Raw genomic sequence first — 18,063 nt, forward strand, 5'->3', positions numbered from 1 at the left:
TGGTGTTCAATTTGCCTTTGTCAGTTCCAAGGCCGCATCCTCAGATGTATTATCAGCGTCGTCTCCGTCTGTTTTTGCCAAAGTCAGTGAATCACTTTTCTTTAGTCACTTATTTACGTACCCAGATCACTAACGTTAAAACGTGCTACCTGTTACAGAAATTTAGAGATTAACTATTGCAGCCAACGGCTTTAGAGTGGTCATCACATTTTCTGATTACCAGTTACCACCAGTTTGTCATTCTGATGTTCGCTTCGGTGGGATAGATTACCTCTGGTATCTTAAAACATCTCGAGCACCCTAGTAACATGATTTTCTTGAGAATTTTCCACCTTATGCTGAGATGTGCTGCGGTAGTATCTGTGATCGTCATTTGAAGAAGGAAAAGAAATTCCAGTAGACAGCTACTTCCCTTGTTTATTTTATTTACTAGTTTCAGAAAATTATAATTTTCTTTTCAACGCAAACACTACATTTGCGAATGTGCAGGAGTCCTAGATACATAATGAAGTATGAGAGCAATTCAATTGCCCTTGAAAACATGGCAAAGATTCGTTCCTGATGCGTGTATGATATTTTTTACGGTTGGTTCTCTATGGAACACTGCTCTGTATTAGTCTATTCATACAATCACAGACGTAAAAATGAAGCTACAATTCTTTGTAAGTGATTTGCAAAAGTAATGTACATAATCGAAGCATAATGAAAAGTTCATTACGGTTGCACCGTATTGACTCTGAGGAACAGGAGTTCTCGATATCGACGATGTGTCAATGAGTAGCTTTACAGTGTGATTTTTACAGAAAATTGCTGAAATTCAATGTGGAAAATTTCCGAAGAAGCATGTTTAGACCAGTTAATACGCAGAATAAATGTTTTGGGTTCCATTCTAAATTGAAAACTGGTCGTGGGGTTCAAGGAAAGGGTCTACAGACTATCGGGTATCAATGTTATCAGCGAACTGACAGAGAAAAAGTAAACTCCTTCATACTAGAACTATTTGCTAACAGTGGGATTTTCCGCTGTGTAACAATGTAGCATGATTCATATCTGATGTTCTGATCAGCTATACAAATCTCTGGCCAAATCTTGTTGACTAAATTACATACTAAACACTTATAGTTGTTGCTAAGTAATATCATTAAAGAACAGAGTTGATCAGAAACCGACCCTGAAATACGAAGGGCATTTCATAATTAATGCACAGGTTGGTATTACTGTGAATTGTTTGATGAAACAACAATGAAAATTACGTCAGACGTAGTTGGGAGCTTCAGGAAGAAGCACGAGTTTTTATTTTTTCGATATACACTCTAACATAAATTTGGCGAGAGACAGAGATGGGTGCTGATGGGGTCTCGGATACTGTGACTGTTGAAGACCAGAAGTTTCCCATAAAGATTGAAACTTCACGTGGAAAAAACCTGACAGAAATCCACAGTACGTTAAGTGAGGTTTGTGATGAGTTTGCAAGGACAGTAGTACGGTTTCACGTCGGCCTTTTTCGTAGTGATCAGATGAGCATAGACGATAATTCAAGACCCGCAAGGCCAAAAATGTCAACAAATGAACGAAGTGAGAAGCTGTGGCAGATGCTCTTGGAGAAAATCGCAGTGCGATTTGTGAGCAACTCTTTGAAACCACGGGAATTCCCCCAACGTCATCATTCTGCATTCTGACAACTGATTTGAAGGAGATAAAAATTTCTGCGAGATGGGCCCCACACTGCTGAACTGCTGAAGAGGAGCTGAAACGCCTAGACATTGCACAGTTGCTCAAACAACGATTCGACCGTGAAGCTCAAGTATTCTTGTGTCGAATAATTGCTGTTGATGAAACGTGGGTTAGAGACTTTGAACCAGAGTACAAATCAAATTCCAATGAGTGGAGAGCTCCAGATCCTCCACATCCAGAAAACATTCGGCATGCTCAGTCAAAGCTCCAATAAGTGACGATTGGTGCTTATGAACAACAAGGTATCATCATGAGAGGCAGAGTCCCAGGTGTAACAAGTGTCATAGCAGTATATGAAGGGCTTATTTCAATAGTAGTACAAGTCCGTTTTTGTTCATATTGAGATACAGAGTCCTAAAGTGAAATGAGCTCTGAAAAATCTGGGGTTGAGATAGCAGAAATATTCAAGCATATGGCTTCTTGCTAGAGATGAACCTTTCTTTCTGTATGTTTGGCTCATTAATTTCAGAAGCATTAGAGACAGAAAAGCGGAGGTAATGGCCTAGTATCATTATTGACATAAGCCCTTCATATTATCGTATAGTCATTCAAATTCTGCGCGGAAAAATGCATGAAAGACCACCTCAGTTGTTCGAATTGGGCCACGACAACGCTCGCCCGCATACCGGCAATGCTGTAGCCCAAATACTGGGTAGTGTTGCCGCACCCTCCCTACAGTGCTTAGACTTGTTCCCTAAGCTGGCTAAAACCTATGCATGAGGTCGTTATATTTCTCAGGAAGAGCTTTCTTTCACCATTACCCGAGCCGTTCGAGAAATGAGCAGAAGAGGTGTCTTGGATGGAATAATATAGCTTTCTAGACGTTGGGATTCACGCCAAGAGAAGCAGGAATACTATACTGAAGGACGGTAGAGAGATATTGAACGAAAAACAAATAAATAAAAAAGGAACCTGTAAGTAAAAAAAAAATATCTTCAACACAATAGTCTGTTAGATCCTACAGACGAATCACTGTCCGATTCTCGGCCTAAAAATAAGACCGCAACGGAAGTGTTTGCGAGAAACATCGAGGATAAAGACCTTACTACCTAATTCACATGCGATTAAAATCGTCAATTGCAGCTTTTTGATTAAACAGCAGCTCATGTTACATAATAATGGCCCAGAGGCTGAAGCCAGACGTGGAAATAAATACGATTTCATGGAATTACAGTTGCTATTTATTCAAACTGATAACAACTGTTGCGGATGTTTTATAGCAAATACCAAATTTAGCATTACCTGAAGGTAATCTGATAGCCTCACAGTGAATTGAATTTTTAAACACCGCTGTGTAGCTTATTAAAGGGAATGTATGATTTTCGCTTCGCATAAAAGTGAAATATGTACTAATCGAACACTGATGGCCTGGAAACTGATAGAGAGCCTACAACCATAGCTAGAGCACATATTAGACAAAGGCAAATTAGACAAATGCCGTCCAAAACACAACCGCCGCTTCAGTGACGATCAGTTGAGCAACGATGGGAAGACTCAAACGAAGCCGTTAGCTGTTACCGTCACATATTGTGTACCACCAAATGTTTGTAACGTAGTTCGTTTATCAAATGTACATTAATGCACCATAATAGCAAATCATCAGTATTGCGAAAGTTGTAATTTACACTTGTAAATGTATGCAAAAGGAAATGTGTGAGATTCACTGCTTTAAACGTTATAGTACTTACCTCGTATGTGAAATACAACAGAAATGTTAACGTGAGGCTGAGGTTCCAAGAGGTACGATCTCCTGAAATAGCCGTCGTGCGGCTTCATGGAAACTTTCGGTAGCTGCACAAATGACACTTGTCAATCTAATCAAAGAAGAATGACTCACATATCAGGCAGCTGCTGGTATGACCGAAATACGATGTACGTGAAACTCCGCGAAAAACCAAGCATATCAATAACGTGGCTATACTCACTAGGACCAACTCATTCCAGCCAACGTAACTGCACACTGTCCCTAACTGCTAACAACACCTACTTGTACGTATTTACTGAAATAGCCTTAGCTGTAAATTGTCACCAATGACGAATAGTTTTGTTGACTTAGAGCTCAGTTTCCGATACAGAAATAAAACTAAAACGTTGATAAGTATCTGTAGAGGTAGGCAACATAGATTTAAATCATTTAAAATTCTTATGATTATACCTGATGAATTGCAAGCTGTGAAAGACCAAGTCTGTTACTAGTACCAAAAATAAGAGAATACTTTTCTGAATTGGAAATTCAGTTAACGTAGGAAGTTTAGAAATTTTACATTTGACACTTACATTGCCTGACAAAAGAATGAAGCACTCAGACGGAGAAGAGGAAACGAAACGCATCCTCACTGGTTGAGATGGTATGTGGTATTACACGGAAAACTCAAAGAAATGGTACACCTGCATAAAATCATGTAGGCACCTCGCGAACACGCAGTACTGAAGCAACACGGCGTGGCATGGACTCGACTAATGTCTTGTAGTGCTGGAGGGAACGACACCATGAATACTGCAGGGCTGTCCATAAATTCGTAAGAGTAACATGGGGTGCAGTTCTCTTCTGAATAGCGCATTGCGAGGCATCTCAAATATGCTCAATAGTGTTCACGTCTGGGACTTTTCGTGGCTAACGAAAGTGTTTAAACTCAGAAGAGTGTTCCTAGAGCCATCCTGCAGCCACTCTGGACGTGTGGGGTGTAGCATTGTCCTGCTGGAATTGCCCAAATCCGTCGGAAAGCACAATAGACATGAATGGATGCAGGTGACCAGACAGGATGCTCACGTACGCATCACCTGTCAGAGTCCATCTAGACGTATCAGAGATCCAAATCACTACAGCTGCACAAACCCCACACCATTGCAGATCCTCCACCAGCTTGAACATGCAGGGTTCATGTACTCATGAGGTAGTCTCCATATCTATACATGTCGTTCGATACAATTTGAAACGATATTCGTCCAACCACACACCATACTTCCAGTCATTAAAAGTCCAATGTCGGGGTCGTCGGACCCAGGCGAATGTAAAGCGTTGTGTCGTGCAGTCATCAAGGGTAACAGAGTGGGTCTTTGGCTCCGGAAGACCATATCTACATCTACATATACAGGGTGGTCCATTGATAGTAACCGGGCGAAATATATCACTAAATAAGCATCAAGCGAAAAAACTACAAAGACCGAAACTCGTCTAGCTTGAAGGGGGAAACCAGATAGCGCTATGTTTCGCCCGCTAGATGGCGCTGCCATAGGTCAAACGGATATCACCTGCGTTTTCTTAAATGGGAACCCTCATTTTTTTTATTACATACTCATGTAGTACGTAAAGATATATGAATGTTTTAGTTGGACAACATTTTTCGCTTTGTGATAAATGGCGCTATAATATTCACAAAAGTATAAGTACGTGGTATCAAATAACATTCCGCCAGTGCGAACGGTATTGGCTTCGTCATATATTACCTGTGCTACAATGGACCGTTTACCAATTGTGTAAAAGGTCGATATCGTGTTGATGTATGGCTGTAATCAAAATGCCCAACGGGCGTATGCTATGTTTGCTGCTTGGTATCCTGGACGACATCATCCAAGTGTCCGGAGCGATCGCCGAATAGTTACGTTATTTAAGGAACCAGGAAGTGTTCAGTCACTTGTGAAACGTCAACCACGACCTGCAACAAATCATGATGCCCAAGTACGTGTTTCAGCTGCTGCCGCGGTTGATCGGCACATCAGTAGCAGACAAACTGCGCGAGAATCGGGAATCTCAAAAACGTCGGTGTTGAGAATGCTACATTAATATCGATTGCTCCCGTACCATATTTCTATGCACCAGCAATTGCATGGTGATGACTTTGAACGTAGTGTACAGTTCTGCCACTGGGCACAAGAGAAATTAAGGGCCGATGACACATTTTTTCCCGCGTTCTATTTAGCGACAAAGCTTCATTCACCAACAGCGGTAACGTAATCCTGCATAATATGCACTATTGGGCAACGGAAAATCCACGATATCTGCGACAAGTAGAACATCAGAAACCTTAGCGGGTTAATGTATGGTGCGGAATTATGGGAGGAAGGATAGTTGGCCCCCATTTTATCGATGGCAATCTAAATGGTGCGATGTATGCTGATTTCGTACGTAATGTTCTACCGATGTTACTACAAGGTGTCACACTGAATGACAGAATGGCCATGTACTTCCAACACGATGGATGTCCGGCACATAGCTCGCGTGCGGTTGAGGTAGTATTGAATAGCATATTTCATGACAGGTGGATTAGCCGTCGAAGCACCATGGCCCGCAAGTTCACCGCATCTGACGTCCTCAGATTTTTTTTCTGTGGGGAAAGTTGAAGGATATTTGCCATCGTGATCCACCGACAACGCATGACAACATGCGTCAGCGCATTGTGAGTGCATGTGCAAACATTACGGAAGGCGAACTATTCGTTCTTGAGAGGAATGTCGCTCACGTATTGCCAAATGCATTGAGGTTGACGGACATCATTTTGAGCATGTATTGCATTAATGTGGTGTTTACAGGTATTCACGCTGTATCAGCACGCGTTCACAAAGGTACATGTATCACATTGGAACAACCGAAATAAAATGTTCAAACGTACCTACGTTCTGTATTTTAATTTAAAAAACCTACCTGTTACCATCTGTTCGTCTAAAATTTTGAGCCCGATATTTGTGACTATTACAGCGCCATCTAGCACAAAGCGCAAAAGTCGTCCAACTATAACATTCATATTTCTTTACGCACTACACGAATATGTAATAAAAAATGGGAGTCCTATTTAAAAATCGCAGTTGATATCCGTTTGGCCTATGGCAGCACTATCTAGCGGACCAACCATAGCGCCATCTGGTTTCTCCCTTCAAGCTAGACGTGTTTCGTTCTTTGTAGTTTTTTCGTTTGACGCTTCTTTCGTGAGATATTTGGCCCGGTCAGGATCAATGGACCACCCTGTATACTCCGCTGGCCACCAAGCGGTGTGTGGGGGAGGGCACTATTCACGCCGAAGTCATATTTCCCCCCTCCCCCCTCTCTGTTCCACTCGCGGATCGTGCGAGGGAGAAACGACTATCTGAACGCCTCAGTGCGACCTCTTTGAATGGCGATATTCGCTATATCCTCGGCAAATATCGGATTTTGGAATTTAGTGAGCAGCCCCTTCCGTTTAGCGCGTCGTCTATCTGCAAGTGTGTCCCACTTCTAACTTTATGTGAGATTTGTAACGCTCTCGCGATGGTTAAATGTACCAGTCATGAAACTTGCCGCTCTCTTTTGGACTTTCTCAACCCCTCGAATCAAATCTAACTGGTAAGGGTCCCATACAGACGAACAGTGCTCTAAGGCTGGACGAACTAAAGTACTGTAAGCAATTTCCTTTGTTGAAAGACTGCATCGCGTCAGGATTCTAGAAATAAACCTATGTTGAACGGTTCGCCCGCTGACACTTGTTGATGGCCCAACACTGAAATATGCAGCAATTTGCGGAAGGGTTGCACTTCTGTTGCTTTGAACGGTTCTCTTCAGTTCTTGTTGGTCTCGCTCTTGCAGAATCTTTTGCCGGCCGCAGCGATGTCGGAGATTTGATGTCTTATCGGATTCCTGATATACTTGTGAAATGGTAGAACGGGAAAATCTCCACTTCATCGTTACCTCGGAGATGCTGTGTCACATCGCTTGTGCGCCGACTATAACACCACGTTCAAACTCACTTCTCTCTTGTACCAGCAGTAACAGATCTAGCAACGGCGCTAGACACTTGTTGTCTTACATAGGCGTTCCCGATCGCAGCGCCGTATTCTGCCTGTTTACATATCTCTGTATTTTAAGACGTGTGCGTATACCAGTTTCTTTGGCTTTTCAGTGTATTGCAGTGATTGTGGTGTCGCAACGTGTTCACAAAGAACATGGTAGTGTAAGCCCACTTATACGTGTGACGATGCAGCCACTCTAGCATGAATGCGTACACTGATTCGGAGTGTAAAGTCTGCTAAAATCGTCGCTTGCTCGCCCGAGGCAAGCTTGTCCCCAACTTTTGTAACTGGTCGTGGGTATCCTTGGTAGTGGTAGTGCGACGGAGATGGTGCCTAAGCTGGTCCGACTGGCGATAAACACGGGACAAATCTGGGGAGTTCTTTGGTCACAGGAGTACCGCAGCACCACGCAGATATTTCATAGAGACACGTGCCGTGTGGCGACAAGTATTATCCTGCTCAAGAATGGCACTACCATCCCGTCATACAGGAGGTAACACGTGAGGACGCTGGATATACGTGACGTATCAATGTGCTGCAAGGATTCCCTCAGTTAATACCGGCCGTAACCTGAAGTCGTAGCCTATGGCTTCTCAGTACCGTGACGCCAAGAGCAACACCGCTGTGTCTCATCTAAACATTGGAAAAATGGGACGTCCGCCGCAGGTCCGATTATGCCGCCAAGGATGGTCATATGGGGTAGTGGAGAACCGCCAGTCATCGCTGCAAAGAATGCGACGCCAGTCATCAGCAGTGCATGCCTCCCGGCCACTGCAGCACTCCAAATGCAGCCGTTTGTGTTGTGCAGTTACCGGCAGCCGACTCGCGAGGCGGGAATTTCCTAGTCCTGCTGTGGCTAGCCTCCAAGCAGTGGTGCAGGATAACACAAACTTATGCAGCGAGCACACTACTTGTTTTGGGGTGACCAGTGCGGACGTCATGTGGTTACTGTGTGCTTGGTGCAAAGTGCGATGACCCTCTCTTGTGGTGGTCAGATGTCATCGACCAGAAACGTCACAACGAGTACGCCCGCCCTCAATATCCCATGCTGTACACGATGAGGCCACTGACATGTAGGAATGCACTACAAATCTGGATATTGCACGAGTCGACGAGTAGGCCACTTTTAGTTTCTCTCAGGTGCTGATAACGCTGTCTCACACGATTACGTGGCATATCTCAGATCTTCGCAAAAAGCATTCAGCCTACAAAGGCTGGTGATAACACTAATCATTAAAAGCAGTAATGCGCTTTGGCGGCCTTTCTTCCTGTCACTGGGAATTCCAACTCCACATTCATTTACATACCCGCCAGTGGTGTGTACGTGTACGAAGTCATATTGACACACGACCATATCTTATGGGTGCTTAACATTTTTTGTCAGGCAGTCAATTTAACGCAGAACACTTCATCCTGATTTCTACACCCCCTTCATCTACATCTACATCTACATCCACACTGTCGGTGTGTGGCAGGGGGTACCCTGGGTACCTCTATCGATTCTCCCTTCTATTCCAGTCTCGTATTGTTCGATATGCTTCTGTGCCGGCTCTAATCTCTCTGATTTCATCCTCATGGTCTTTTCGCGAGATATACGTAGGAGGGAGCAATATACTGCTTGACTCTTCGGTGAAGGTATGTTTTCGAAACTTTAACAAAAGCCCGTACCGAGCTACTGAGCGTCTCTCCTGCAGAGTCTTCCACTGGACTTTATCTATCATCTCCGTAACGCTTTCGCGGTTACTAAATGATCCTGTAACGCAGCGAGCTGCTCTCAATTGGATCTTCTCTATCTGTCCTAACAACCCTATCTGGTACGGATCCCACACTGCTGAGCAGTATTCAAGCACTGGGCGAACAAGCGTACTGTAACCTACTTCCTTTGTTTTCGGATTGCATTTCCTTCGGAAGTGTTTTGGTTATAAACCGAATCGAGGAAGTATCCTATCCATTTTAATATGACTAAGAAGGACTGAAAAAGTAAATAAGAAGATAAAATAATTAAACGGATGACGGAGCGAAAATTGTAAGAACAAATCTAGTAAAGGAGTTTCTGTCATAGAAAGAATACCGATTGTTATCCTATGGTGGGCCTTCTGAGCTACAATGTCATGAATTTGCTTCAACAGTGTCAAGTAAAATTCCGGAAAAGGATAGGTTTCTTCCGACGGATATGATTTGTAACACAATAAACTGGTAGCCAAGATCGCAGGAATACTTTTTATTCCATGATTACCGGTTTCGTCCAAACTGAAGCCGTCATCATCGGTACACAGGCACAAGCGCAAGTTTTGGGAAGGAAATCGTCGTTGCCCTTTCAGAGTATGTATGCCACCAGTTGCCTGGAATGGTTTAGGGACAGCACATAAAACGTAATTCTAGATGGTAGGACACAGATATGAACTGTCGCCCTATTCCAGCAGAGTGTAATGTGGTTCAGCGTATGTCATCAATAGTTAGATCCGTTAACTAACTGCACTAGCTCAAGATTAGCTGTGCCAAGATTAGTGTTAAGTTACGTGTACTAATGTAATAATACCAGAACTTCTCTTATTTCTTAGCCAACTTTGGACTTTTAGCAGCTTATAATTTAGTTTTACTTTCACTTCTGCAAAGAAAACTAACGAACTGCAGTTTCTTCACTGTTCTCCATACATGCCCTATAACTATCGCAAAGAGGTAGGTGACGTAATGCTCAGCACGTCCCATTTGGTACTGCACTTCGTTAGTAGATGGCAACCTTAGTAGCGTACACTGTTATGCATTATATTGCGACGAAATAGGTTGTGAATCTGGGGATATTACTCGATCATATTTACGAATGATTTATGTAAACGGATGTTTACAGAATTATTATCCTACTTAAGACTAATCTTGATTATTGCTGCTGCTTTGTGCGCAGTTTTAGTATGCTATAAACCTCCGGTCTTTGGCCGATGTCGTCTGGATTTCGGTTTTAATATACACAATAATAGTTCTAAGCGGGACGTATAAGGAAAGCGGTAATAATCTCACTACCCGTAATAATCCTCTCACGTCGTGAGCCCATGACAGGTGACTCAGGTTACACACGGTGCAGTTATACGGGTGCCGTAAATAAAAGTGATGTGGAGAACAGCATTGCAGCGTGCAAAGAAACACAGCAGAGGAAAGGAGATACAGTACTAAAAAGACTACAGCAGATGTTGAAAGTGACCATCATTCACCTTTTGGCACTTTTGGGCCATGGTCAGCAAATTGCTGAAGGTGGATCGAAGCTGGACTGCTGAAACTCCTGCAATCTCATCTGTAATGTTCTGCTGCAGTTCTTTCATACTAGAAGGGTTGTTGCAATATACCTTAGACTTCAAGGTTCGCCACAGAAATTAATCGTACACTGCTTGATCTGGTGACCTGGGTGGCCATCTAAGCCTGCGACCAGATTGAAGTCTGCTAACAACTCTTGTCAGGCGTGAAGATTGTGTAAATATGTTCCAAGCTTCGGCTGATTGTATGGGCAGTTGGTCCATGTTGTTGCAGTAACGGTAGGTTTTTCCCTCCTCCGTTAATGCTGCCACAAATGGTTTCAAAATGTCGAGGCACTATTCTTTGCCCCACCCTCTGTTAATGTGACCACTGCCTATGTTCGAAGTCGACGTACAATAACCACTCACAGACACTCAGTGAAGAGTTTTCCCATGGGTCAATCCTTCTATTCTGTTGAGGAGTTCCTCGAAAAATTAAGCTGATTCTTATGTTGTATTATTGAGTGCGTTTACTTAAACTTATGGCTTGACTTTTTCTGGGTTCACAAACATTTTTTTTATCTGTTAATACTTTTACGTTGTAATTTCATTTACTGACACGTTCCATGACCTTGGAGATTTGCTCCTCAATTTGGTCTTACGGAACTTAACGTGTAAATAAATAAAAGAACAGTAGGCGGCAACCAAAAACAGTGGAGGGTATGCAGAAGCGCGTCAGAGGGTGGGGGACATTAGTTGTTGTAATTCGCGCCGGCCGATGTGGCCGAGCGGTTCTAGGCGCTTCAGTCTGGAACCGCTACGGTCGCAGGTTCTCACCCTGTCTCGAGCCTAGATGTGTGTGATGTCCTTAGATTAGTTAGGTTTAAGTACGTAGTTCTAAGTTCTAGGGGACTGATGACCTCAGACGTTGAGTCCGATAGTGTTCAGAGCGATTTTTTTTTTAATTCGGAAACGGCGCTAGTAATCTGACGTCCAAAATATGATCACTGTGGGAGCATTTTCGAAACGGCTAAGTTTACAAACCGTTCGCGCGCTGCTGTGGTTAAAGTATACCGTGCATTGCAAAATGGCGCGATCCAATACCAGCGTCGAGACAAGTGTTAAGCACCACAGGCCACAGAGGACAAGGATGGACGACGGCAGCGGAAATGTGTTCGAGACAAACCGATGATTTGACAACAGTGTCTCCTCAACGACTGTTCAAAGCACATTACTTTGTACGGCCTGTGAAGTAGGCGCCTGGTTCACGCACCCATGCTTACTGTTGTTCATGGGCGATGAAGGATGGAATTTGCAAGCCAGTATCTGAACTAGACCTCTAATGAGTAATACCTGTCATCACCTTTTCAAATGTGTCACGTTCTAGGTTCCATCGGACAGATGGCCATTGATGTGAACGGCGCGAAACGTCCACAGGAAACACCGGTATGGGCTGGGCATTGTTTTCGTGGCATTCCGTGGCTGATCTCGTCATTGCGGAAAACACAAGATATCAACAAAATTATTCATCTATGCTTGGGGACCGTGTCCACCACTATATGGACTTTGTTTTTCCTCTAGACGATGGGATCTACCAGAAGGACTTTGCAACATATCACACAGTTCGCTGTGTAGGTGTGAGGTTTTCGTCATACAAAGTCAGCCGAGAAACCTAGCTCACTTAGCCAGGGCACGGGGGTAGGCATGGCCCCACACCCCTGGCGGTACCTTCCAGATCGTCACTGACTCTCTTCCTGCGCGTCTCGCGTAGCGAAAGATGGTTGATCAGACTTTTAACAGGTGGTCACAATAATTTGACTGGACAATGCATTTAACGAAGTACACATCACATCCGTAAAAATATATTCTTCGTAAACAGCTGGTCTACAGAGAGAGAGTTTCAAACGTACTTCCTAAGAGATATGAGACAGATTTTGATCGAATCTACAATCCGGATTGACATCCCAATCTGAGTCACCTGTGATTCACCTTTTCTATGACTTTGATTTTTAGGCATTTTTTCAACCTGGTATAGCCAAACACCAGTCTTTCTTCCTATGTCTCAGCCTCAAAATACAATGTGTGATAACAAAATAAATAAAAAATTCTTATCGGGCTTGGTGCTCTATTTGTCAAGAGCGAACCTGGAGACCGTAAGGCAATGGCATCGAATTCCGGTCAGGCACAGGAATTTTTCATTCTATCTTTGACCTGTCGACTATTTAAAATAATCAAAGAAATGGACGTGGTTCGGATTCCACGTTAAACAGCAGGTAGCCATTCCCCAACTAGGACGTCGATGGCGCCGAAGCGGTGCCCAATTGAAAGAGGTTGCCACAAGCGGCTGAACATTTGTGTTGAGGGACTCCCAGCCAACCATGCCATACGCATTTCGTTTACATTAGCCCAAGATATTCGCCGACAGACGCGCACCACGATATTACTCCCTTATGGCAGCTGCTGACTGCGATGATAGTTTAGGGGATCTGTGCTTGAAGTTGGAATAAACCATTTAATTTCCTAATCATGTAGACTAATTATCCATTGACCACATCTCGTTAGAATAAATACTAAAAAAAACGAAAAAAAATGAGGACAGGTGAGAAGTAAACATAGCGTTATGTAGTACTATCAAAGTGTAACTCACCCGGTAGATACCAGTTGAAACCGATCATAAATACTACGCGCTAACAGCTCCCTGTAATGGAATGGCATATCTTGGGATTTACGTACCTACGTCAAATGTGATCTCTGCTGGCAGCAAACAGTTAAGCCGGGCGTTGTGCCTTGAGGACTGGAGCTCAGTAGTAGAGCAGCTCACTCTCGTAGCGAAAGTGAGGACTTTACGAAGTACACACCTCATCGAAGTTGAACGTGAACTTGAGGGAAAGAGACTATAGTGACTCCGACGTGTTTTCGGACTTGAGTAGGGACATGTACACTACTGGCCATTAAAATTGCTACGCCTAGAAGAAATGCAGATGACAAACGGGTATTCATTGGACAAATATATTATACTAGAACTGACATGTGATTACATTTTCACGCAGATTGGGTGCATAGATCCTGAGGAATCAGAACAACCACCTCTGACCGTAATAACGGCATTGCTACGCCTGGACATTGAGTCAAACAGATCTTGCATGGCGTGTACAGGTACAGCTGGCCATGCAGCTTCAACACGATACCACAGTTAATCAATAGTAGTGACTGGAGTATTGTGACGAGCCAGTTGCTCGGCCACCATTGACCAGACGTTTTCAGTTGGTGAGAGATCTGGAGAATGTGCTGGCAAGGGCAGCAGTCGAACATTTTTTGTATCCTGAAAGGCCCGTAAAGGACCTGCAACATGCGGTCGTGCATTATCCTGCTGAAATTTAGGGTTTCGCAGGGATCTAACGAAGGGTGGAGCCAAGGGTCGTAACACATCTGAAATGTAACGTCTACTGTTCAAAGTGCCGTCAATGCGAACAAGAGGTGACCAAAACGTGTAACCAATGGCACCCCATACCATCACGCCGGGTGGTACGCCAGTATGGCGATGACGAATACATGCTTCCAATGTGTGTTCACCGCGATGTCGCCAAAAACGGATGCGACCATCGTGATGCTGTGAACAGAACCTGGATTCAGCCGAAAAAATAACGTTTTCCCATTCGTGGACCCGGTTCGTCGTTGAGTACACCATCGCAGGCGCTCTTGTCTGTGGTGCACCGTCAAGGGTAACCGCAGCCATGGTCTCCGAGCTGATAGCCCGTGCTGCTGCAAACGTCGTCGAACTTTTCGTGCAGATGGTTGTTCTCTTGCAAACGTCCCCATTTGTTGACTCAGGGATCGAGACGTGGCTGCACGATCCGTTACAGCCATGCGGATAAGATGCCTGTCATCGCGGCTGCTAGTGATACGAAGCCGTTGGGATCCAGCACGGCGTTCCGTATTACCCTCCTGAACCCACCGATTCCATATTCTGCTAACAGTCATTGGATCTCGACCAACGCGAGGAGCGATGTCGCGATGCGATAAACCGCAATCGCGATGGGCCACAATCCGACCTTTATCAAAGTCGGAAACGTGATGGTACGCATTTCTCCTCCTTACATTTCTCCTCCTTACACGAGGCATCACAACAACGTTTCACCAGGCAACGCCGGTCAACTGCTGTTTGTGTATGAGAAATCGGTTGGAAACTTTCTTCATGTCAGCACGTTGTAGGTGTTGCCACCGGCACCAAACTTGTGTGAATGCTCTGAAAAGTTAATCATTTGCATATCACAGCATCTTCTTCCTGTCATCTTCGTGGTGTAGCAATTTTAATGGCCAGTAGTGTAGAAGCAGCTCTCTTTGTAAGGCACACTGGTGTACAGGTCCGTGAGCAATATGGCAACGTTTTCTGGTAGCACATTCTAATAGTGATAATAAGGTGTTTATGACTTCTCGTGTCGAGGAAATGGTACCAAAACTCAAAGTGTGGAGAGGAGTTCTGGGTTGTAGCGGGAGTGATACGCTGTGGGACTTACGTATCTCGTCGAAGTAGAAGGGGAACTCGCCGGGCAGCGAGCAGTTGAGGCGCGCCTTGAGGAAGGTGGCCCAGTTGTGGGCGAGCACGTTCTTGCCGCCCGTGTCCGCCTTGCAGACGCGGGCCACGCGCGAGTACACCCGCTTGCCGCAGTTGATGTACTCGACGGCCGGCTCGCGCAGGAAGAACACCACGTGCTCGCCGCTCTCGAACGACCCCACGAAGTCCGGCTCTGCCAACAGAAGCCACCACACACCCAGTCACCGTCTGCTTACGAGTAAGCTTACGCGCCAGATCATGCGTGTGGAGCTGTGGAGGAGCAACTAGACGGTCTGAAAGTAAAGAAAGTAAATACACTGAAGCGCCAAAGAAACTGGTAGAGGGACGCGTATTCAAATACAGAAATATGCAAACATGCAGAATACGGCAGTGCGGTCGGCAGAGCCTATAGAAGACAACAAGTGTCTGCCGCAGTTGTTACATCGGTTGCTGCTGCTACAGTGGCAGGTTATCAAGATTTAACTAAGTTTGAAAGTCTTGATATAGTCGCCGGCACCACAGCATCTCCGCGGTAGCGATGAAGTGGGAATTTTCCTGTACGATGATTTCACGAGTGTACCTCGAATATCACGAATCCGGTAAAACATCAAATTTCCTTCATCGCTGCGGCCGGAAAAAAGATCCTGCAAGAACGGGAGCAACGACGACTGAAGAGAATCGTTCAACGTGACAGAAGTACAAACCTTCGGAAAATTGCTGCAGATTTCAAAGCTGGGTCATCAGCAGCTGTCGGCGTGCGAACCATTCGACGTAACATAGTCGATTGGGGCTTTCGCAGCCGAAGGCTCACTCGTGTACCCTTGATGACTGCACGACACAAAGCTTTACGCCTCGCCTGGGCTCGTCAACAGCGAAATTTGACTGTTGTTGACTGGAAACATGTTGCCTGGTTGGACAAGTCTCGTTTGAAATTGTATCGAGTGGATGGACGTCTACGGGTATGGAGACAACCTCATGAATTCATAGCTCCTGCATGTCAGCAGGGCACTGTTCAAGCTGGTGGAGCCTCTGTAATGGTGTGTGGCGTGTGCGATTGGAATGATATGGGAACCCTGATCCATCTAGCTACGACTGTGACAGGTGACATGTACGTAAGCATTCTGTCCGATCACCCACATCCATTCATGTCCATTTTGCATTCCGACGGACTTGGGCAATTCCTGCAGGACAATGGGATCCTCACACGTCCAGAATTGTTACAAAGTCGCTCCAGGAACACTCTTGTCAATTTAAATACTTACACACACATACTCTCTCTCTCTCTCTCTCTCTCTCTCTCTCTCTCTCTCTCTTTACACACACATACTCTCTCTCTCTCTCTCTCTCTCTCTCTCTCTCTCTCTCTCTCTCTCACACACACACACACACACACACACACACACACACACACACACACACCGTACTCTTTCGGACAGCCCTGCAAAATTAATGGTGTCAATTCCCTCCAGCACTACTTCAGACGTTACTCTATGCCGCGTCGTATTGTGGCACTTCTGCATGCTCACAGGGGCCGTGCACAATATTAGGCAGGTGTACCAGTTTCTTTGGCTCTTTAGTTTAGTTACACGGTACCCTTAGAACTGTTGGGAAGACATATCACTAGTGACTCAGGAATTGATATTTAAATTCATTGGTTCTACAACTTTTTTTTAATTACAAACAGCCAAGTCAGCTGCATTTTGTAACATGCTCCATCCTCGTTGGGATTGTATATTTACATCGTGGGACAGTGTCCGAGCCTTTCAATTGTAATTATGTATTTTAGGAGAGGTTCGATCTTAGATCGACAATTGGACACGCACTTTTAATTTTTTGATTCGACAACGTTACCCTAGCGTATGTCAGTCCATTCCATCACCCCCACTCAGTCGCAGAAAACCCCAACATTTTCTATATTAAATTGTATCTTCTTTAATAATCAGCTTAATTTTTCAATTACGGTTCCATAATTTCATCTCATTATCAATTTTCTCCCTCTGGCCCCCCTTTTGCAGGCCTCCTGTTATGTAACAAGTGTCTTGTGATAGAGCCTGATACACAAATTATCGTATAACAGTTTAAACAAAGAAATTTTAAATTAATTTTTATTTATTCATCGTTTTTGGTTTGTTACCATATGGCAAGACAATGCTGAGAAGTTTTTGTGCGAGAAAGTGTCTTTCTGCTTATTTACTATTTTTTCATAGCATTTTTTGCCGTAGTCTCGAACAATTTCTTAGTTCGTATCGCCACTTACCGTGGAATTGCAAGAAACAATTTTCACTTGTAGTGAAACTTAAATTCCCCGTGCATTTTACTTACACACTTCTCTCTGACTATCACATTGCATAACACAACCTTGCGCCTTTCTCATATCCAAGATCGGCAAATGTCCTGTGTACCCAGTCACACATCCGTTTGTAGGCAGTTAAGCAGTTGGTGTTTCCTTCTGTGTGTCGTAACAGTTCTGAATAGATCTACTTCTAGGTCTTTCCTGCCTCACGCTTCTACCTCGAGAAGGACAGATCTCTAAATATAGCTTTCTTGAACTATTTCCAGGCAAGTGTGCTTTTCCAATTCGTCCCGCTTGCTAGTGGAAGGAACAAAGCATTCACTACCATCAACTGTAGGAAAAAAAGGCTATCACTGAATCCACAGGATCACCACCTGCCATGAACTGATGTATATTCTGCTACAGCCCTGGGGCAAGCCACCTAAACTGATTTCTTCAAGCTTTTCTCATATTTTTCTCTGTCATTCACAGGATCTCTAAATATAGCTTTCTTGAAC

At 44.3% G+C, this 18,063-nt stretch overlaps 1 protein-coding gene across 1 annotated transcript in view; it reads right to left on the reverse strand.

The window, feature by feature from the left end:
* The window catches only part of LOC126281899 (semaphorin-2A-like), a 1,266,817-nt gene that overhangs the window by 179,299 nt on the left and 1,069,455 nt on the right, over positions 1-18,063 (reverse strand). Inside the window, exon 7 of the mRNA XM_049981222.1 lies at positions 15,236-15,466. Coding sequence (XP_049837179.1) covers positions 15,236-15,466 — 231 coding nt within the window. The remainder of the gene's footprint in view (positions 1-15,235; positions 15,467-18,063) is intronic.

This window comes from Schistocerca gregaria, chromosome 7, assembly GCF_023897955.1.
Source record: "Schistocerca gregaria isolate iqSchGreg1 chromosome 7, iqSchGreg1.2, whole genome shotgun sequence".
Taxonomy (NCBI): domain Eukaryota; kingdom Metazoa; phylum Arthropoda; class Insecta; order Orthoptera; family Acrididae; genus Schistocerca; species Schistocerca gregaria.